This window comes from Lynx rufus, unplaced genomic scaffold, assembly GCF_022079265.1.
Source record: "Lynx rufus isolate CCGP_SWC_20201006 ecotype Redwood Valley unplaced genomic scaffold, mLynRuf1.p SCAF_10, whole genome shotgun sequence".
Taxonomy (NCBI): Eukaryota; Metazoa; Chordata; class Mammalia; order Carnivora; family Felidae; genus Lynx; species Lynx rufus.
In genome coordinates, this window is record NW_025814824.1 from 29,039,354 (window position 1) to 29,061,292 (window position 21,939).

The 21,939-nt window shown below is 43.8% G+C and overlaps 1 protein-coding gene across 1 annotated transcript in view; it reads left to right on the forward strand.

Annotated features, from left to right (window-relative positions):
• Positions 1-21,939, forward strand: part of AOPEP (aminopeptidase O (putative)) — a 344,306-nt gene that overhangs the window by 310,672 nt on the left and 11,695 nt on the right. The window contains exon 15 of the mRNA XM_047103061.1: positions 9,493-9,609. Within this exon, the coding sequence (XP_046959017.1) occupies positions 9,493-9,609 (117 nt within the window). The remainder of the gene's footprint in view (positions 1-9,492; positions 9,610-21,939) is intronic.

Sequence of the window (21,939 nt, forward strand, 5' to 3'; positions counted from 1 at the left end):
AAGTATACAGAATTTGAGTGAAATCTGATTCGTGTGCTTTATATACATTCTGTGAAATAACCCTGAGACATTGGACAGTCCATTGAACTGTACTCTCAACGCATTTTTATTAGGTAAAAATAACTTTTTGTTTTATTGCCCCAGAGTCATTCACGCAGTCTGGCTCCCCACCCTTGTCTGCCTCCCACTCCCACAATGCCTCCTTACTTGTGGTTGGCTATACATATATTTAGGGATATGTGTCATGTCAACTTCATGACAGAAACCGCAACACATTGTAGGCATGTGGCTAAATTCATGCTTAGTTTGAATTTGGTAGAAAATATAGAAAGACTATTAGAAAATAAAGTCTATTTAAAATAAAAGATATTTCTGTTGTTTTGACTACATGCCTGGGAAGAAGAAAGGGCAGGAACTAGCAGTAATGGAATGTGAGCATTCTAGACCAGAATAAACACCCAAAGATGAAATTGGTTTATAAATTACGTTCTGCACTTTAAAAACACCAATGTGTGTGTCCCTCTGTGCCTGAGTCGGTTTGTAAGCTGAGGCCAGTGGTTGACTTGGTTTCTCCCTCCTCCTGTTTCTTGTTTTCTTTCTCACCTTAAAGTCTTGTTCGTATGTGTCATTGTCTCTAAAATGATTTTGTGGCTTACTTTCTTTTTGGCAGGTAATTTTCTAATTTGAAAAAAATCTTGAATAGCAAGTTTTAACAAGGAGACTGGAAAGCAAAAGGCAGGTTTCTCTTAGAGATGCTATCAAGTTTTTGCACGTAGAGCAGAACGGGTTATTGCAGTTCCTCATACAGCGTAACTTACTTTTTAGCTCTTTAAGAACATTACAGAGCCATCATTTCACTGAATACAGTCGATTACAGTTGAAGAGGCATTTCTACCGTTTAAGAATCCTCTACCACGTCTATTATTATACAGAATGCTTAAAAAAAAAACTCTTTAAATTGATGTATTTGAATGTATTTTTTGGATTTTAGGTTAGACATGAGAATCACTCCTGGCTAGAATTTTCATTTGTGGCTGTAAGTTTTTTTGTAATAGATTTAAATCACCAAATCGTTGACTGACAACCATTCTTGCCATCATTTTTACTATATTACTCCACCTACTACATTGTACATTAAGTCCTTTGTTTAAATTTGATAAACATGTGCATGTCAGGCCTGGGGTAGATGGCGCAATAAATGAGCACTGTCGGTTCCAGTCTGAAAGGAGTTGCCTTATTAGACTTTTTACGGAAATTAAAATATAGTTTTGTTTGAACTCGGCTATTCTTTGATTAAACTTATAAGGATCTTATTTTTGTCCATAAAATACTGAAGAGAATATTTTCAGTAACTTAAGTTTCTCCCCCCCCCCATTTGCTAACTACTTGTTTAGAGGAAAAAGTATGTTTTTAGACTGAATGTTCCTAAGGGTTACATATTTGTACTTATGAACACCTTTTGTGCATGTTACATAGATCGACCACTCTTTACCAGGAACATAGGGCTGAAATATATTCAACCAAATGTTACAAAGAGGCATTAAAGTTGATAGTTATTATTTACTAAAGTATTTAATTTGTAATAAATAATGTTCCACAGACTATCTGATTTTGACATTTGAGGGGTAATGCAGGAAGTTAGAGAAAGATGGGAAGAAAATTCTCGGTTTGAATGAAATTACTGTTTGCTTTTTTCTCTTGGAAAAAACTGAACGTATTTGATAGTTCATCTGTGTTGTAAATGACAACATAAAAATCTGAGCGTGCAGCTGTTTGATGCAATGCCTTATATACAGAAAGCATTTCAAGGTTGTAGAATTCTAGCCGTTTGCTTGCACAGAACTAACGTCTTATATTTAACGGTGCTAGCATTCATCTTTATATAGTAACGTTGAAATCAGAACTTTTGAGATCTGGGTTATTTTCAAATATTGTTGTTATGACTAAGAGTAGAGGGTTGCCAACAGGTTTCTTGTGACACTAGTGCTAGAGATTCTGCCTGTACTGACTGAACCTCTTCACAGAAGCCCCCAGTTTCCAGGTGCAGGCTTTGTTAGAGCACGTGCTTCAATCGTTTATGCATTTCAGTGCTTAGATTAGATTGCGGTATTGAATTTCTTCATAAAGTAGATCTTCTCTTTATTAAGTAAATTGGGAAATGTTTTTTGACTTAAGAAAAACAGTTCGCTTCAGCTGGAGGCAGAAAAGGAAAAGACCAAGACCAGGCAGTTCATGTACTGTACTTTTGAGTCATGGGTGGGGTCAGTACCTCCAAAAGTGACCCCACAGAGACTAAAACAGACACCATCATTAGCAAATAAATAGTATCTGATATAATTTACTGGCATAAGTCAGTCATGTGTACACATTATATAAGAGTCACATTTTCATGTGCTAACTTAATGTCACCAACTTTTATCAAAGTATTATCCAGGCTATATGCTGACATAAAGCCTGTTATTTAAACTACATAAAATGCAATCCTCTCACAGCTTTTATAAACATGTACGTTAATCATTTATGGCATTATATATTTTGGAAAAGAAATCTTTGTAAACACTCAATGTTGAAAATTACCAGAATTTTACCAGAGTGCTTAGGAGTTTTTATGTCTGTTTCCCCAACCCAGGAACCTGCCAAATCAGTAACCAAAGGGGCCACAGGGGGACCATTCCTGATCTGAATTTTAGGCTTCTCAAAAAAATCCTCACTCGTGAAGAAGAAACTATAAATTCCTAAGTGATGCAGTCTATTCACTCTGCCATGACAACAGTGGCATGCTCAGTATAGGGCTTCATAAAGCTTTCTAAAGAATTTGGAACACTTGAAAGTATCAGAGAATACTTCTAACTTTTCTTGCATTTGCAGTTTTTTTTTTTTAACAGAAATCTTTTTGTTTCCTTGGAATTAATTGTCTCACTTAAATTAATAATATTGTATTGAATAACTGATGTCTTTGTCTTGAATAAGTGCATGTGTTTTATGAGCTAGAGTTCCTAACTTGTACATAGTAATAGCTTCTAACTCAAAATTGTAGTTGCATATGATTTTATGACCCTCTAAAGTCCAGCATGCAAGTACCTTGATCATGAGAACTGTCAGCTGGTTTTGTACATCAGATTGTGGCCATGGTATATAACCACATAATGGGGTAGTATGCAGCTGTTAAAAAGAATAAGATGGAACTGTTCCCGTTATGTGGTAAGATGGCAAGAAATGTGTATGAGGGGAGTTACTGTATTTTTGTTTTGTAGTAAATACGCTTTTTTTTCGGTGTGAAATGAATTATATGAACAGTTGCTTCTGCTTAAATTTTCTTATTAAAATTTGACCACAGACCTACTCCCTAAAGATGTTTGACAATCAAAACTGTGCTATATGAATTTTTATTTATAGATAGATTGCTTTCTTATTTTGAAGGAAATTATTTTTGCTTTTAATTATTTGGTGATTTTCATTTGTTGGTAAATCAAGTTCATGTCCCCAATATTATATGAACTATGACTTCTTTTCTTAAATTTGGCAGTTCTTTAAAATGTATTCAGTTTTTGCTTTAGCATGTAGGGGATGGTTTTTCTTTTGTAGGCTTTGTTTTTAGTTTTTCAGCAGAAATTCAAGCCAATTATTTTTCCTCTACAGAAGTTACCAGTTTAAACTAGAAATATTTTAATTCTATCATGATACTTTAGTTGATAAAAGCTCTTAGGCAGAGACTTTCCTGTGTAAATGTTATTACATAATTCATTTTTGTCAGCTAACAACGTTTATCATTAAGAAGGTGACAGAGGGGTGCCTGAGTGGCTCAGTCATTTGGGTATCTGCTGTTGATCTCGGCTCAGGTTATGATCTTACAGTTCATGGGATCAAGACCTGTGTCAGGCTCTGCGTTGACAGTGTGGAACTTACTTGGAATTCTCTCTGTCTCTCTGCCCCTCCCCTGCTTGCGCACGCGCACACACGCACTCACACACACGTGCGCGCCCTTTCTGTCTCTCAAATAAATAAACTGGAAAAAAAAAAAAGGTGACAGATGAAGGAAGATTATATACTAATGATGTGAAGACCATAGTCCTGCCCAGTGTCTGGAGTCTATAAGGTCAGCTTCACCAAGGTTCTGATACTCTTACGATTTTGTGTGTCTTTTGGGGTTGTAGAGAAGGAGTATTTATGGTTTGAGGATTTTTTTTTTTTTTAGTATATCTTAATTTTACCCATTTCCAAAAATCATCTTACGAAAATTTATACAACTTAGAGATTTTTATTTATTTTGTTTCATTTGGGGTCAGAGCACCGTCTGAAAGCTGACTTAAGTCTCCATCTTTGTGTCCTGTAGTCAGTCCCTTGTTGCCCTTAGTGAGAAAAGTGCATGAAGGGGCACTGTTGTTCTCGCTCTGGACTGTGGGGACACCTGAGGCTATGTAGTGTGGTGTGAGTTTTCTGGGAAGAATGGAAAGGAATTTGGTGGACTTGTGGAGAAATCTTACAAAAATGACTTTTTATATCTATGAGTTACCTTTTTAATCCAAAGGCCAGAGAACTGCTGTCTCTATTGTGCCCCTACACCCCAGAGCCTGTAACTTTGAAAGGTCAACAGCTTCAATTCTGGTTGGACCCTGCTTCTGTTGAATTTCAGCCAGCAAGTCTCCAGCATACAGGAGAATTTGAGATTTTTCTCCCTCCCCCATTTCTTCTGTTTTTGTTCAGTGTAAACAGTTCCTGCCGTAGTAACATAGACAAATATAGCAGAGAATGCTTTTCTGGACGAAGAATGCTCCCTAAGCATTTTTTAACCATTTTTGGGAAGAATTGATCTTTCTGTGTATTTCAGACACACTGAAGGAGGGAGGTTGTTGCTGTAAATTGAAGTGACATCATATGTATTGCCCCCATTGATCCGCTTTTAGTCTCCAGCCAGGATAAAAGGAAATGGCAGCAGGGAGGAAGCATGCTTCATTTAGGCACAGATCCAGAGTGATAATGGGGTAATAATAGAACTCACGCCACTGTCAGTCGGTGGCTGCCTTAGTCCCAGGCTCATTCCCTGCCTGGGAGCCTCTCAGAGACTTCCTTCGTGTGCGGCTGCAGCCTGGCCAGCTGGGCCGGGAGGGGAGGTCCCTTCCTTTTGAAGGGGTGCAGGCGGTGGGACTTGGACGTTGGTGGCACCGGGTTCCTTGTGTCGGTTCCTGCCTCTGGAAGGTCAGTAGTGAGACGCATTGGTGACATTTTCTGATCTAGGAGGCAAGCTGGCCTTTTCTGCATCCTGCTAATGGAAGAAATGGTGGAGGGGCTCAGTTGCGTGGGTGGTCCTCTGGGAGCCAGGAGTGAGTGATGTCCCTGTGACAGCAGTAAGGGGCTTCTGGAAGAGTCAGGGTTTGTTTGCTTTGTGCTGCTTGTAGACTAGGAGGGTGGGTTAGGAAAATTCATATTTTCTTTCCAAGAGCCTGTGTGGAAACTCTTTAAAACCATTCCGAGTTGTGTGGCTTGCCTCAGTTCTTAAGTTGACTGGGAAAATACCAGGTAGACTCCTTTTTTCTTTGTACGTTTCTGAGTAATTAGCAACTATGGAATCCTTTCTCTTTAAAATAAGAACACAGACTTTTAAATCCTTAACAAACAGCATTTGTGTTGACTGACCCCCCCCTTTACCATTTTATTTTTTGTATTTGAGTAAGTTTGACAGTGCTGTGAAGTTCTCTTTCGCACACAAAGTACGCACGTGACTCGGGCACCCCATAGTCTTATTTTGTCGGAGTTTCTGTGGCAGATGAATTTTTAAAATACCGAGCCAGTTTCCCTATGGAAAAAATAATTACCCCGTCATGAATTCCTTGTTTGTGCAAAAGGAAAGGACCTTCTATTCTTGTCACTGTTGAACTGTGGGTGTAAGCACCATTAGACCCTCAGAAGTAAAGGCAAGTTCTTTTCAGAATGTTTAGAGGAGCTGCTTTCTCAGGAGATAACACTCTGAAACACGTACTTTATTTTTCTTAATTACTTCGTAGTGCAATGGAAGCTCTCAGCACTGCTGCGTTAAAGCACAGTTGGCCTAGAAATCACGTGAAATCTGATTTGATTTGTACGTGGGTGGAAGTGGAGTGACCCACGCCACGTTTCCCAGTGCTCCCGTGCCAGCTGCCGGGCCGGTGGTGCCCAGCATTGCACTGGCTGGTGTGTGAGCTCTGAACTGCTGTGCAAAACATTTCGCTTTATTACATAGTACTTCTTTCTCATTGTAGGGTGGCTTTACGGAGAGTAAATGTTGATTTTACAATGGGAAATGTACTGTATTAAAGTGAACAACTTACTACATCTTTGCTTTAATATCGTCGCTTCAGGGTCTGTAATGTCATGTAAAAAAATTATGTCACGTTTACTTGTGAATGAAAGACTTTTGATCAGTTTTATTGTCTGTGTACTAAAGTAGCATTTGATTACTGATTTTTCTCTAGTTTTCCCATTGTTTAGAAACTACAGTTTTCCTGGTGAATTAGAAGAGCTGCAGCTGAAAGCCAGACTCGGCTTAGTAAACAGGTTGTTTACTAAGGGAGAGTCATCTAGAAGAGTCCATCCCGAAGCGTAGGACTCGCAGATCTCCCTGTGTTAGGAATGGTCTCAAGTCTCTGTGTGGGCCCTCGTTGCCGGCTCTCTCATCAGTAGGGGCCAGAGGCAGGGGGCGCTCCCTGGCGGGGTGTGCAGCTTGCTCTGTGCCTCTCCCCAGTTAGAGGAAATGAAACGTGTTAGAGAGCCCTGAAGGTTTCACACACACACCTCTCCCTAATCCATCTCCGCCGTCTGTCTTAAAGCAGGGGGCTTGGCTTTAAATATTTTTCCATTGAGGAAAATTTGGAGAGGACAAAAGCTTTCAGTGATCCTTGTGGTTTTGTTTCTGTGTGGATGTGTGACCTTTCTGCTCAGAAGAAAACTGCGAGAGATATAAAAGTGTGAATCCAGGTATCTTGATAGATTCACGTTAGTAATTCTTCATTTGTAAATTGGAGTTGTGTTTGTTGGTTAAACCCAGTTGGGGGTAAGTTAAGGACCAAGCGACTCGTCTTACTCAAGGGTTTTTTCCTCCGTGGGTCTCTGTACTTTAAACCAAATCCCAGACTTGAGTTGTAACAATAGGCCTCTTTGTACGTGTGTGCACATAATAAGGAGATGCTTTCCTTCTTTCTCTTTCCTTCCCTGTAACTCTGCAAATTGGCAGGCTAGTTTCTGCTGTATTTAGTTAGCTAACAAGTCCCACACCCCCAGCTGATGAGTAGTGTTCTATGCTGTATCAGGTGGGCCCCTCCCCAGAAGCCCTCTTCCTGTATCCAGAGTGGCCTCGACACGAAGCCATTGCTCCTGGTGTTGGCTAGCTGTGGAAGTGCTGTGGACCAGTTTTGAGAGTGCCTTTTGGGGGGAGGGAGTGTAGGGCTGGATGGGCCCCTGAGTCAGTCTGGGGCTCTCCCCTCCACAGCCCCCACAGAGTCAGATGCCAGGCTAGGTCACCGCCAGGTGGGGGCCACTGGGGCACACTTTGTAAAGGAAAGTAGTGAGGGGGTGGGAACCCTGATGGGGCAGAAAGGCCAGCTCTCTGAAGAGGGTTCAAATGCAGGAGGACAATTGAGGAGTTGACCTAAGGCGACTTGAGGGGTTGTACTCAAGGCCAGTGCTGAAGGATTAGCCTCCACTAGAGAAGAGCCCTTCTTAGAATGGGGGAAGGAAGGATCCAGAGAGGGAGCTGCAGCATGCTGTGGGTGGGAAGGAGGGCTGACAGAGCCTGGGTACATGCAAGGGCCTAAGGAAATTGCTCATGGTGTGAACTGGTGGGTGAGGAGGCTCCCTAGAGGCTGGTGGTCCTGGATTTGGGCTGTTTTAGAAACAAATTTTTTGAAAATATAAAAGTCTCGTGTCTGAAACTATAAAAAATGAAAAACTGGCGTTTTTACTTCTTGTTGTTACGTAGTGATTTGATCCCTTGGAACATCTTAAAGGCACATGACTTAATAATGAAAGAAAATGAAGTGTTAGCTATTCTTTGAGTCTTCCTACAGGACCTCACAGGTCAGTGCTGGTTGTAACCCTCTATTCTTGCTGAAGGCACCTTGTTCTGATCCTGTCAGCCTGAGAGAGGATCCACAGCATGACTCTAAGGTAGATGAAGTGCTGCTGTAAAATACAAATGCCAAGGAATCAAGTGATGTGCTTCTGTGTCTATCAGTAGGAAAAGTGGGAGTTTTATTATCACTTAGATGGGCATAGTGAAAAAATACAAGAAATGCTTTCCTTGTGGAATTGCCTGGTGAATGTTATGCTTGCAAGGCTGCTTGATGTTCCTCCACGTACATTTTGGGCAAGTGTATGTGGTGTTTGGGAGTGAGGGTAGGGCGGAGTGCCACTTGGGGACAAAAAGGCAGAAAGGTAGCTAGAGAAGCCAATGATTTTTAAATTTTCTTCTAAAGTAACAGAAAGTGGGGATTAACATCCAGGTGGTGGTATGAACATGCTGTTGATCTAGCATTGACTTGCACACTGACAAGATCGAGTTTGCTGACAGGGATTATCTGGGTGCAAGCAAGGAGGGAGGGCAGCTTAATGTGGAGAATAATGGAATTCATAATAGTTTTAAAACCTTGACTTTAGAATGGATATTTTTCAGTTCCTATAAGATGTATCTGAGATTAATCTTTTCCTCCTTTGTTTGAGTGCTGCTCTTTGATAGAGGCTGATCTAGGCATTGCGTGCGGTTTGGTTTTGAATAAAGACATTTTTCCTTGGATTTCACAAATATCGTTTGCTCACAAATTAGTTTTTGTTGCTTTTATGTTGCATAAAAACATTCTCTCCTTGCCTTTAAGTATTAAACACCATTCTTTTGACCCATCCTTATGAAAAACTCAGGAATAAGGGTGACCTTGTGTGTGTTGTGTGTATGTGTGTGTGATTATACATACATACGTACATCCATGTGTAAAATCACGTGTACAATCATTTTAAAATTTTGATGGAATAATAAACTTACAACTTTTATAATGGAGGATTGTGAGATATGGTTCTCCATTATGTGCTTTTTATTTCTTGGTGTACATTTGCAATGTTTAGGGGATAACAAAGGAAATCTGAAAGCTGCTTTTTAATATCAGACGGCTTCTTAAATCTTTACCTAGGTTAAATGGCATTTTTTGGCATATGCCAAAAAGAAAGAGGTTTAATAAACCATGATATTGTTTTATTAAGATAAGTACAGTTTTTGTCATTTCAGAGTGTATATGTATATTGTCATGTTGCACACCTTTAAAAAAAATCACATTGTACAACCTAAAAATAAAAAGATAAACACCAGGTCTTTTGATCTGCTCTAAATTTAGAACTGACATGAAAAGCCATGGAGAATAGGGCTTAATCAGGCCCCGGAATGCAGTGTCTTTGGGAACACAGTGTAAGCCCTGAGGTTTTACCAAGGTCAAGTTTGTAGTTTTTTCACAAGCTTTTTGGTTTTGCCTTTAGCTCCTTCCAGACCAGCTTGTCTTACTTCTGGAGCATCTCTTGGAGCAGAAGACTTTGAACCCCCGGACTCTTCAAAGCCTTGAAAGGGCATATCGCCTTACCCAGCAGGATGCAGAGGTAACCAGGAGCGCTCTTGGAGCTTAGACGCTGGGCCCTCGCTGTTGGGGAAGAGAGGTGGTCCCATCGCCCCCATGCTGCTAAAGCTTCTGTTTCCATCAGCAGCATCCTTGCTGTGTGGTTATGATGAAGAGCAGGTACTTGGAGCCGGGCGTAAGCTGTTCCCTCGGTTGTGTTTGCTCCAGCAGGGGGCCTCTGCTCCTCATTTCACCAGAGTATCTTGCCGTCCTAAGTTTTCCCTTTTTACTTCTCAAATCATGAGGATGGAATAAGTCTCCTAAAGGAATGAGCAGACAGGGTGCGGTGTTTCTGAATTATAACTCAGGCGGTCATTTTGTGCACGATGTGCACCATCCCGCAGCACGTTTAAGGAAACTTGGCTCAGATGTGCCACAGCTTCTCGGTCGTGTTCAGTTAGGACAGGAAAGGAGCCATGTGTGAAGGAAATGAAAACTAAATCTAACAGCCGTGGTTTGAAAAGCAAAATTGGATGCTTGTGGAAAGCAATATGATGTGGTTCATAATATCTTCTAGTTTATTGTGAAGAATGCAGTGTGAATCCTAAGGTGAATTCCAGGAGTTTTTATATATAAAATAGTAAATAGTTATTGTAGTAAGTCATCTGAAGAAAAAAACAAGCACCCAATCAAAAAGAGAAAAGCTCTTTTATGTAAAACCCTTAAAATGCAAGTAAGCCTGGTTTGTGTCTGGTTGAAATAACTGAACATTTAAAAACCGTCCAGTCCAGCGTGGCAGCCTTCAGGCACGTGTGGCTCTTGAGTAATGGATACATGGCTGTTGTGAACTGAGACGTGCTGAGAGCGTGAGATGCACCCTGGATATTGAAGACGTAGTGTGTAAAAAAGCAAATTATCTCATTAATAATTTCTTCTTGTTTTATACAATGTCAAAATGATATTTTGGTTCGTTGGGTTAAATAAAATATTATTAAAACTAATTACAGTCATTAAAATGGAGTAAATTGAGAAAAGCCCCCTCGTTATTAGATTAAAAGGTAAGATGGACATTGTTATGCATTTTAAAGCCCCATAAATTCGGGAATTAATGGAAAACTCCAGAGAAGACCCATGTAGCTTTTTACCCACCTGAGCACAGATCAAACGTGCAACGGTTGCTGTTTATTTCAACTCTTATATTTTTGTTTATGGGAGTTTCCAAATGCCAGCCTGTTATTTTTAATTAGTATTTAAAAGACGTTTTTATTTATAGGCATGAGGTTATGTTTTAATCAGAGCTGAATGCTGCTGAAATGCCAGGCCCCTGTGACCGGCAGCGGCCAAGGCAAGGGCAGGCGGATCACAGCAGGCGCCGGGCACCTGTCACTCTCTGCCCGGAAGCCAGGAGGTGGGAGACCCTGTTTTCCCCCTTCCTTTTGGCATAAAACACATCGTGTTCTTCACTTACAGCTCAACGAAGTTGTTACCTCTTAAACCTATGAGAAGTAGGACAGGTTTAATTTGGTTATTTACAATATCTCACAAAACTTATAAACCAGGATACCTGAAGCCAGGGCAGGCTTTCCAACTTGGGTCTCTGTTGGCAAGAGCCTGGGGCCTGAGGCCTGCTTTAGTCCGTTTGTGTAACTAGTGCAGTCCCTGTTGTTCTTTGCAGATACTTAGCTCTGCCAGGCACTAGGGTGACAGCAGTGGTCATGAGCAGCGAGGGTCACCGTTAGGAAGTTTATAGTCTTCTGGAAAGACAGCTCATAAGTAAATGAATAAGACCATTTCAGGTAAGAACTATGCAAGAGATACACAGGATGAAGCCGGGCTAGGTGTCTCTAGATAGAGTACTCCAGAAAGGCCACGCAGAGAAAGTGACATTTGAGCCAGGACCTAAGGACAAGAAGGAACTGGCCATATCAAGCCCAAGGGCCAGGGGTGATTTCCATACAGGGGTGACCACAAGTACAAAGGTGTGAACTCGGCATGTGCTAGGATAGGGGTCAGCAAACTTTTTCTGTAAAGGAGATATTTAATATTTCAGGCCATATGCTTTCTTTTGCAGCTGTTCAACTTTGCTGTTGTGGTCCAAAAGCTGCCGTAGATGGCATGTAAACAAACATGTGCCGTGCACGGGTAAAACTTTTTGTGGACCCTGAAGCTTGAATTTCATATAATTATCCCATGTCCCAAGATACTCTTTTTGTTGTTGTTCTTTTTAAAAACCATTTAAAAGCATACACACCGCTCCTAGCTGCAGGCTGATCTGGCCTGCCTTATCGGGGGTTTGTTGACCCCTGTGCTGAGGCCTGCAGGGCTGAGGTCAGGGGTGGGCAGGGGCCAGATCAAGGAGGGCCTTGGGGCCGTGGTGCACGGTTGGGATTTTTTTCTAACAATGTGCCCTCGCCTCACCCCCTCCCCAGGTTCTCTGAGGTCCTGGCATGTAGTTGGTTATGCTGACAGCTTGTCTCACTGTGAAGTTTCCTTGAAATGTCACTCAGAACCAGAAAAGCAACAGGATTTTGGCCAACCAGGGTGTTTTCTAGAAACTTCATTAGTTAAGTGTGATTTCTTGTGACATTGATTAGCAGGAATTTAGTTAAATAACCATCTGCCTTTATTTTAAATGACAGAACATTTCATGGGAGAAAGAATTGTTATTTGGTTGGAAGGGCTTGAGGATTCTGACTTTATTCTCAGTGTTTCTCCTTGACCTAGATCAATAAGGATAGTCCTCTTTGGTTGTTATCCGGGCTTTTAAACATGTAGTAAATAGCAGTTGGTGGAAAGCTGGCGGAACTTGAGTGTGGCAGGCTGTGTGTGGAGCACGCCTGTGGGAAAGGGTTCTGGATGGGCTTCCCCAGGAGCAGTGTAGGCTAAAGCCCCGTGATCCTTGTTCAGGGTGCTGTGACCTTGGGATCAAGACTTGAGCCCCAGGAACTGCCGGGCTCTATGGCCCACAGCAGGGAGTGTCATCCCCCATGTTTCCAAGGTGTCTCCCCTTATTCTTCAGCAGGCCTATTTCCTGAAAGCGTATGTGTAAAGTCGTCTTGGACATGGGAGCCCACTTCCCCGGGCTTTGCTGCTACAGTGTTTCCACAGCTTGCGGCAGTGGGGTCTTCAGCTGTTCATGCCCCTGATCACTGCAACCCTCCTTTTTTGGCAGAACAGCACGTCCTTGATGCATCCCACCAGAAGATTCTCACCTATTTAAGGCGCCTGTCTTGCCACGAATGGGGCCCCTCTGTTCAGTAGCTGCTTCAGCTTCTTCGCTGTCACCCTCCTCGGCCCCTCCCTCCTTCCTTCCCTGTGTGTGGACAGCCTAGTGCAGGCCCACGAGGAAGTCTGTGTCTCATTGTTCTCTCCAGGTAGCTCAGTGTCGGTGCCTGTTGTGCAGCTTCTGTGTGTCAGCTGTGGTAGAGCGTCTGCTCTGTGTGTCAGGGTTTCCGAGCATGGTGCCGTCTGCTCACCAGGGTGTTGTGTGTCAGATTGGTGGGTGTCGGCCTCCTGACTTCCCTGTGCCCGTGTCACCTGTGGCGTGAATACACGGGTCTGCTCCCAGTCTTACAAGAAGAGCGCCAGAGTACAAATGCGATTGGAAGCTGGGCAGTCATGGGTGTCCTCCTAGGCCACTTTGTGCCTTGCCTGCCCGCTCTCGTTGCCACCATCTGAAACGGGCACTGGTGGTGGGGGAATGTTTGCCTTCCTTAGCCTGGAAAGTATCGTTGAGTACAAGGGTCACCCATCTTTTACATCCTTAGCTACCGAAACTACTAACCTTATTGTGGGGCTGCTTTTTCAACGTTTATTTATTTTTGGGACAGAGAGAGACAGAGCATGAACGGGGGAGGGGCAGAGAGAGAGGGAGACACAGAATCGGAAACAGGCTCCAGGCTCTGAGCCATCAGCCCAGAGCCTGACACGGGGCTCGAACTCCTGGACCGCGAGATCGTGACCTGGCTGAAGTCGGAGGCTTAACCGACTGCGCCACCCAGGCGCCCCTGTGGGGCTGCTTTAACCAAGATGGAAAATGAGCTGAGGGAAAATTTAGTTCACGGAAATATGATGTCTACACTTTTTGACCATATTGGCCCAAATAAAGAGCTATGGAAGTTTACAAATACAAGTTTTAACTGATTCTTGAAACAAAAGATCTTTTCTAAGTTCCTTTCTAAGTGAAGACTTTCCTGCCCTCTTCAGCAGGTCCTTCAAAACTGTAAAAATAGCTGCTGTGGTAGTGAGGTGAGGGTCCACGCAAGGTGGCTCTGGGACCTTTCTCCCCAAGAGCCCCACAACTGACCTGGAAGTTAACTTCTTTCTAAACAAGTGTTTTGGTTTTTTAAAAAAATTTTTTTAATGTTTATTTATTTTTGAGAGAGACAGAGACAGAATGTAAGTGGGTTAGGGGCAGAGACAGAGGGAGGCACAGAATCTGAAGCAGGCTCCAGGCTCTGAGCTGTCAGCACAGAGCCTGACGCGGGGCTCGAACCCACGAGCTGTGAGGTCATGACCTGAGCCGAAGTTGGACACCCAACCGACTGAGCCACCCAGGCGCCACAAAGTTAACTTCTTCCTACAGACTACAGCCAAGCACTTCAAAATTAGGGGCACACCTCCGATGAACTTTCAGGAAACTCAGAATCAGCAACTCAGTGTCTTATCTGTCTTAGGTAAGAGTGGGGGACGTTAGAAAGGTCCCCAAGGTGTCATGCCCTGCCCTGGTGCTTCAGTTGGTAGATTGAGCCAGAAAATTAATTCTTGGGAGAGGCAATGACCAGCATCAGCTCCCCCCATCATTGCGTTTGGGGAAGTACTGAAGGCTGAAAGGAGAGGTCTCCTGGGTTAGGTTGGAATGGGACAGCTGGGCGCTAGCCCTCAGTCTCCCTGGATGTGCTCCCATGACTGGCCACACGAAGGGAAGGATGGCGCCTGTTCCTGACCTCAGGAGCCACTCTCCATGCCATGATCTCCTCTTAACACCCCCGCAGAGCATCTGGTACTGGCCAAGACACTGACTTAGGAACGAGCAACACTCAAGTGCCAGGCCCCCAAGAGGCTGCTGACCACAGCCAAGTCGTCCCCCTGCTGGGTTCCGTCTTCGTGTCCGCACAGTTGTTGCCGGGACCAGACATCAGGTATTCCAGCTTGAATGACCACAGCCAACTGGAAAAAAGAGTTTCACAAAACGAGTTTTACTCTTACATTGTCTATTATAATTTCCTATTTTGTTTTCTTTTAAAACGTGCATTGTGATGCCGTAAACTTAGTTTATGACCCACCAAATGGGTGCCAGCCACAGTTTGAAAAATGCCGGATGAGGTGATGTCGGGGTCCTCACCAGCTCCCCTGCTTCCGCCCTGCGGACTGTGGACGACAATCCTGTGCCTCCACCTTCTCAGGATTAAAGTAGAGCCATGAACCCCTTCTTCATGGGACCGTCAGCAACATGCTGTGAGAAAACGTCTGTGAGCATCCATGGCTTTAACGTAATGTGTGTTCATGTAAGACTCACAGTCTCTCATTTGTTGTGAAATGGTCAAGTTATGTTATTTAGCTTGGACAACCTTTGTATTCTCTCCTTCCTTTAATCTGTCAGGGAGAAAGAGAGAAAAGAAGCATAGGCTACCTAACTGCTGGGAGCCCCTAAGCATCTGGTCACAGAATTCTTGATTTGGGGGTGTGGTGGGCTTGTGGGGTACGATGCCGGGGAGAACTGGCTCTGAAACACGGTTTGCCAACCTTCTGGACTGTGGTGGGGTGGCCGGGGCATTGCAGGAACTTTAGCATCCTTGGCCTTCACATGCTACCAGGTGTGCTGCCCACCCACCCCTGATCTGGCAGTCAGAAATGTCTCCAGACATACCCAAGTGTCTCCTGGGGGGCAGAGTCACCCCATTTAAGAACCCCATCTCTATAGCCCCAACTGATTCACAAAAGGCAATTTTTTCCTCTCATCTAATAAAGCGTCTGATGAGTGGTTACAACACAACATGGAGGAGCTAGAAAGATCGTTAACAACATGTAAGGGCCATCCTGAGTCATCGTACTCATGAGCCTTCAAACAGTGTAACCTTGGGAGAGGTGAAAACAAAATCTCTTACAGGGAAGAAAAAGAAGGAACTTGTGACTAAAGTAGTAGTAGCAAATAAAGCCGAGGAAACAGATTAGCAAAGAAGGGCAAACCTGTTTTACCACTAGTGTGCAGAAAAAGCCCTGCCAGCATCCGTGGGCTCTGCTCTGAAAAGGACACGTTCAAGGTTGATTGCAAATGGAAAAACATCCAACCTTGCAGGCCTTTCCCACACGCTGCCTTTCCTCTCTTTCCCGATGAAGAGCCCTTGAACCCTCTCCCACGGTGGGCTTTGCCTATGCAGGGAGGGCACGTATTTGCATACATCGTTACTAAGAGAATTTTTCATTTGCTTGAACAGAAAACACGACAGGCTCTCTTTGAAGTCCAGAGGTAGACAGGATGATTCCAGGAATGCAAGGGTCTGACAGCTCTGGTGCCCATTTCTGATTTCGTTTGGGCCCAAAACATAGTTTCTATGAATTGAGAGAATTTCATGGTTCGGAGACCTTGACATGTTATAAAAGGGCAGAGAATAAAAGTTTAGTGTAAGGTGTTATATCTCTGAATTCTGAAATTGATCCATAGTTGTGACTCTGCCCATTCCTTTTAATGCTAACATTCCTTCCATTCAAGGTTACCATCTTCTGCAGGGTGTTCCGGTCTGTTCCCTGTCATGCAGAGCTCCCAGTACCCCTTTCCTAGGCTGCTTGCTTTCCCACAGTATTCCAGCTACAAAATAAATAAAGCACTCCTATTTTGTTTTCCACACAGAACAGTTTAGAGGAGAGATTAGATGTGATCACTTAGGTCTTGTTGCCGCCTCAGGCTGCTCTGTCGGTTGCATTTGTTAAAACGCAGTCCACTGAACTCCATGCCTCCTTCTGCTCTGGCTCCACGCACAATCTAAGCAGCACGAAGGCAGATGCTGTGGCCTTGCTGACATCTGGCCCCGTAGTCCTGGTGCCGTGTGAGAGCTGCATGGTGCAGGGACACTGGGCAGGACCAGTGCCGGGGCTCAGCATGCCCCAGACGCGCCTGCAGTGACACCCTTCCTTCCCTCCCTCCCTCCCAGAGGCTGCTCTGCTGTACACGTACCCCAGGACGTCTCCAGGTCCTCAACCAGCATTGTCAAGAGGCACCATCCTGGCCCAGAGCCCCCACGAGGCAGTTTTGGGATTAAACGTGAAAGAAGAGACCATTATGGAGAGTGAGAATGGTGTGGTAATAATTAGTGAGATGGTTTACCAGGGTAAGATATGGGGCGGGAGCTTCCAGAAAGGCAGGTTGGCATCTGCCATATCCAGCATTGGGCTTTTTGTCACAGTTTTTTTGCAGGGACAAGGGGTCTGGCTTGGTGGCCCCTTGATGTGGTTAAGCTCAGGTTGCAAATCAAGAGGTCAACTGCTAATGAACCCAAACTTTAGGATGTGAGCTATAAATAGTGTGAAATAATACCCACTTTTTAAAAAGCCAAGACCGTGCTTGTGGGGGGCACTCAGCTGCCCCTTTGACACAGCATCATATTTCCTTTTCTAGTTTTCAGAGCTGGGTGGGGTACAAGTTGAAAAGAGAGATCAGGGTAATTTTCTTTAGTTGCTTTAGATATATACCTGTCTTTAAACTTTGTGCCTTTTATGATGTGGGAAAGAACAGAGCTCTTATATAATTCTTTAGTTATATTTTTTTCTTTGTTGTATTTGGTTTATGAAACAATGTTTTAGAATATTTCCTTCCAAGTCAGGAAGATCTCTCTAGGTCTTTCTTTCTTGGAGTTTTCTTGATTATTCAGTTCAGTGCCTCTAGAATTTTCCTGGGGAAATCTTGCAATGATTAGTTTCCCCTGCTATAGTGTGATAAAGGAACTTTTCAAAAAGTGATCTAAAGTGACAGAGTTGAAAGACTTTTATTTTTTAGATGAATATTCCTTTTTGTTTCTGAAGGCAGGGATTGTGTTTTATTTACCTTGAATTGTTACAGTATGTTGGGGCTGCTGAAATATGTGTTAAATGATGAAGATAAAGGAAAAAGTGAGCCACTTAATGGCATAGTCTCAGTTTTTCTTCTAAGGACCATTTAAATAAACACTTAACATCAGTTCATACTATTTATAATTTATCTGTAAATACAACAAAAAGGAAAGGAACATTTAATAGAGGGGTGGTTAGCCATAGGCTCAGCCAGACTTGATTAGAAAAGTTTCTGGTCTCTTCCTGTTCTTTGTTTTTGGCCATTTGGTGCTCAGCAGCAGGTCTTGTGGTATGGAAACTTTAAGGGGCATCATCTAATCTTGCTATATACCTCTCCACCCCCAATCTGTACAGATTTTCTCAGCAAGATGCAGAGATGAACACATTTTCTGGGGTTACAGATAACATTGCCCTAATGCTCTTATGGTAGAGCCCAAAACCCAGCTACAGCTCATGTCGATTTTGTCTTTAAAGGGCTCATGAGTGAAATCACTGGGGGGTTTTGTTCGTTCTTCTGGGCTCTTTATACCTCCAGTAGTTTACATATTTTTGTATTTCTGTGCTGAAATACACACCAAAAAAGCACTGTATTGTCTGTGAACACTGCCCTTTTTTTCCCCCACAACTATAAAATGAGCCATGTTCACACATAAAGTGTCCCGTAAGTGCCCTAAAATAGAGGACTCACTTTTGCCACTTTCTTCCCTCCAGTGCCTTGCCTGGACACTTTCCTTGCTCTCTAGTTCCATGGCACATCAGGAGTTGAGGTTGGGTTAGTAGCCTTTGAGCTGTCAGTACCTATGCACCACACACAGAACACAGCCTCTCCTGGAGGTGTGTGTGCAGGGAGCCTTCCCCAGGACAGCTGATGCAGGCAGGGGGCAGTGTTCTGTGGACCCCACACAGTTTCCTGGCAGCGTGTGCCTCTCATGTGCGAATGTCTGTGCCCGTACCTGATGGCAAAGAGAAGATGATACTGGATTTAAATTGTTTAAAAATTTAAGAGTCCTCGTTTATATGCAAATGATGGCATGTGTTTTGTGTGTGTGTGTGTGTGTGTGTGTGTGTGTGTGTGTGTGTGTGTGAAATTTAAAGATCAGCTAAACCTTATGGGGTGGCATTGTAACTGGTTCTTCTAAGCTACTTTGTCTGCATGTTGCTGCACTGCAGCCTTGAACCACGTGGACCCATGTTCGGTAGACCAACCGTCTCGCCCCTCTGTAGGGAGAAGCAGCCCACCGTGCTGAGCACAGGCGGAGCCTGCCATCCAGGAAGCAGTAGGCCAGAGCCGGCCCTGTCCCAGCCCTGCTGTCAGGACACCAGGTAGTTCCCTCAAGAAGAGACCCTGGGGGCACCTGGGTGGCTCAGTCAGTTGAGCTTCTGACTTCGGCTCAGGTCATGATCTCACAGTTGGTGGGTTCGAGCCCCACATCAGGCTCTGTGCTGACTGCTTGCTCAGAGCCTGGAGCCTTGCTTTGGATTCTGTGTCTTCTTCTCTCTCTGCCCCTCCCCCACTCACGCTTTGTCTCACTCTGTTTCTCAAAAACAAATAAATGTAAAAAAAAATTTTTTTTGAAAAGAAGAGACCCCATAGTAGTGCCCTTTGCTGAAACAGCCTTCCCCAGTTGGGCTCTTGAGTTGTTTTTAATAACAGCTCTGAGAAATAATATAATTTATAATACATAAATATAAATTATTTATTATTTATATATTATTTATGTGTATGTTTATTATTTACATGTTATATAAATAATATAATAATTTGCTCATTAAAGCAAATAGTATATCCACAGGAGAAGCAAGAAGGGTTAGAACTTGCCCGAGAGAACTCTGAATAGGGCTGCCTCCTTTATAATCCTTGATGTCTGTCATACATTTATCCTCCCTGTCACTCTCTGTGGACGTGTCCAGTGTGGGGGTCCCCACAGCCGTCTGAAGGATCTCTGTTTTGCAAGTTGCCTTAGCATGAGTTGTATTTGGCTGTAACCAGTTATGACCGGTTTTACATAACCAGAGCGTGACGGATGGTTGGTAGGAGCCCCGAGAAATTGCTGAGAGCCTCTGAGGCCTCCCGTGTTGCCTTTACCCTGGGCAGAGGGATCTGCCCACCTGGCTTCGTGACATCAAGTGCAGAAACTTTTCATTTCTTTTTGTTTCAAAAAATCGCGTAAAGACTTCTGCTCTTCGGGGCGCCTGGGTGGCGCAGTCGGTTAAGCGTCCGACTTCAGCCAGGTCACGATCTCGCGGTCCGTGAGTTCGAGCCCCGCATCAGGCTCTGGGCTGATGGCTCAGAGCCTGGAGCCTGTTTCCGATTCTGTGTCTCCCTCTCTCTCTGCCCCTCCCCTGTTCATGCTTTGTCTCTCTCCCCCCAAAAAATAAATAAACGTTGAAAAAAAAAAATTAAAAAAAAAAAGACTTCTGCTCTTCAAGAGAAAAGGAGAAGTGCTAGGGGTCTTGATGTGAGGGCCACACGGCTGAAGGATCTTCCATGTCTCCTCGTGAGGGAGAGCGGACGAGGCATGCCCAGCCCCAAACAGAACGCTGGTCGGAGATGCCGTCTGTCCCGGAGTCGCTGCAGAGGCTTTCCTGCCGTTGCGCTGCTGGGCAGGCCTCCGTCACCAGCCGTAAAGCCACTTTAAAGCAAAGTTAAATCTAATTTCAGACACAAATGGAAAAAGCAGGTTCATTTATTGCAGTATTAGACTTATTAACTCCCAAAAGCCATGGGCCTTGGTCTTTCTGTTTACAGATATAAAATGGAACTCTAAATGAGGTTTAATGGGCTTCCCAGATCATGTTCCCCAGACAGACTTTTTCCCCTTTAACAGTCAATTTTGAAATCAAAAGGACTGAGAAGAAAGGGGAGTACTTCCTGTCATAAATAGGATGGGTGGTATTCTTCACAGCGTTTTTTACAGCTTCCAACTGCGCCTTATAATTCCAAAGTCGCTGGGAAGCATTTGAGTCTTTAATAGTGATTCATTCATTCAGAACCGTTTATCAAGCATGTACTGTGTGCCAGGCACTGAGATGAGGCCTTCAGGTCATCTTTAGATGACCTGAAGGCACCCAGGCCCCTGCTCTCACTGAGCTTGTACTCTGCATACACAGGCAAACAAGGAGATGCAACCTGTTCCATGAGGCACAACACCGAGTGGCCAGTGGTGGTGGAGTGCTGATGAACTTGGGCCACAGAGGCAAGGTCAGGGATGCACATGTACAAGATCCAAAGAGCAAACAGGTGTGCTGGGAAGAGTGGGACCACAGCAGGGCCGTCTAGTGTCACAGCAGAAGTCCTTGTCCCCTCCCCTCCTGTGTGCTGGCCCCTCACAGCCTGCTTGTTAAAAAGCCATAGTCTCTTAACATACTTTGGGACTTTCTGGAACACACTGAGATTTTACATTAGCAGGGGAGCATCTCCTGCCGTTGTTTTTAAGTGATGGTGTGCAGGCTGCACTCAGCGAGCAAACCCAACAGCGGCAGGTAGGGAAAAGGAGAAATGCAAAATAATATATCCATGTTGAATGCTGCTGTTAAGATCAGAAATGAATTTGGCTGAATGGCTAGAATTTCATGTTCATTGGGTTCTCCATTTGTGCAAACTTAATGTGTTTATAATTTTTAAACATTTAAAGATAAAGCAAGGGAAGCAGCTTCCTACAGGAGCCATAGGTGCCTGCTCAGGCTTGGATGTTGACGTGCATCAAACCAAACCCTGGCTCCCAAACCACAGCGACAGAAGCAACATGGTTGACTCTCTCTCTGACCTTGACTGATGTATGGTGTTGGTGACACAGTGGCTATCAGAGCCAAGTCTAAGGTATTAGCCAAGTTACTGGAACTAATCTCTTGTCTTACATATACAGCAGTCTCTGCTCATTCTGTGTGATTCCATTTATTTTTCAGGCACAGTAACTCCTCTGTGAGACTCTGTTTTTTAAACTCTGCCTGCAAGGCCCCACAGAGTTTACTGTTTAATTTAAAGGTGTTTCCTACCTGACACAGAGGTTCAGTCTGCTTGAAGAACCACTTAAATTCTTTTCTCAAACTGGTCTTTAGGAGGTTCCAGAGTACACCTTTTTTTTTTTTTTTGAGAGAGGGAGAGAGAAGAACATGCATGTGCAAGAGGCGCAGAGAGGGCAGAGAGCAAGAATCCCAAGCAGACTCCTACTGTCAGCACAGAGCCCGACACAGGGCCCAATCCTAAGAACCGTGAGATCATGAGCTGAGCTGAAATCAAGTCAGACCCTCAACTGAGCCACCCAGGTGCCCCAGAGTACACTTTTAATAAAAGTTAGAAAAACTACGTTTAAGAAAAGTTTAAAAA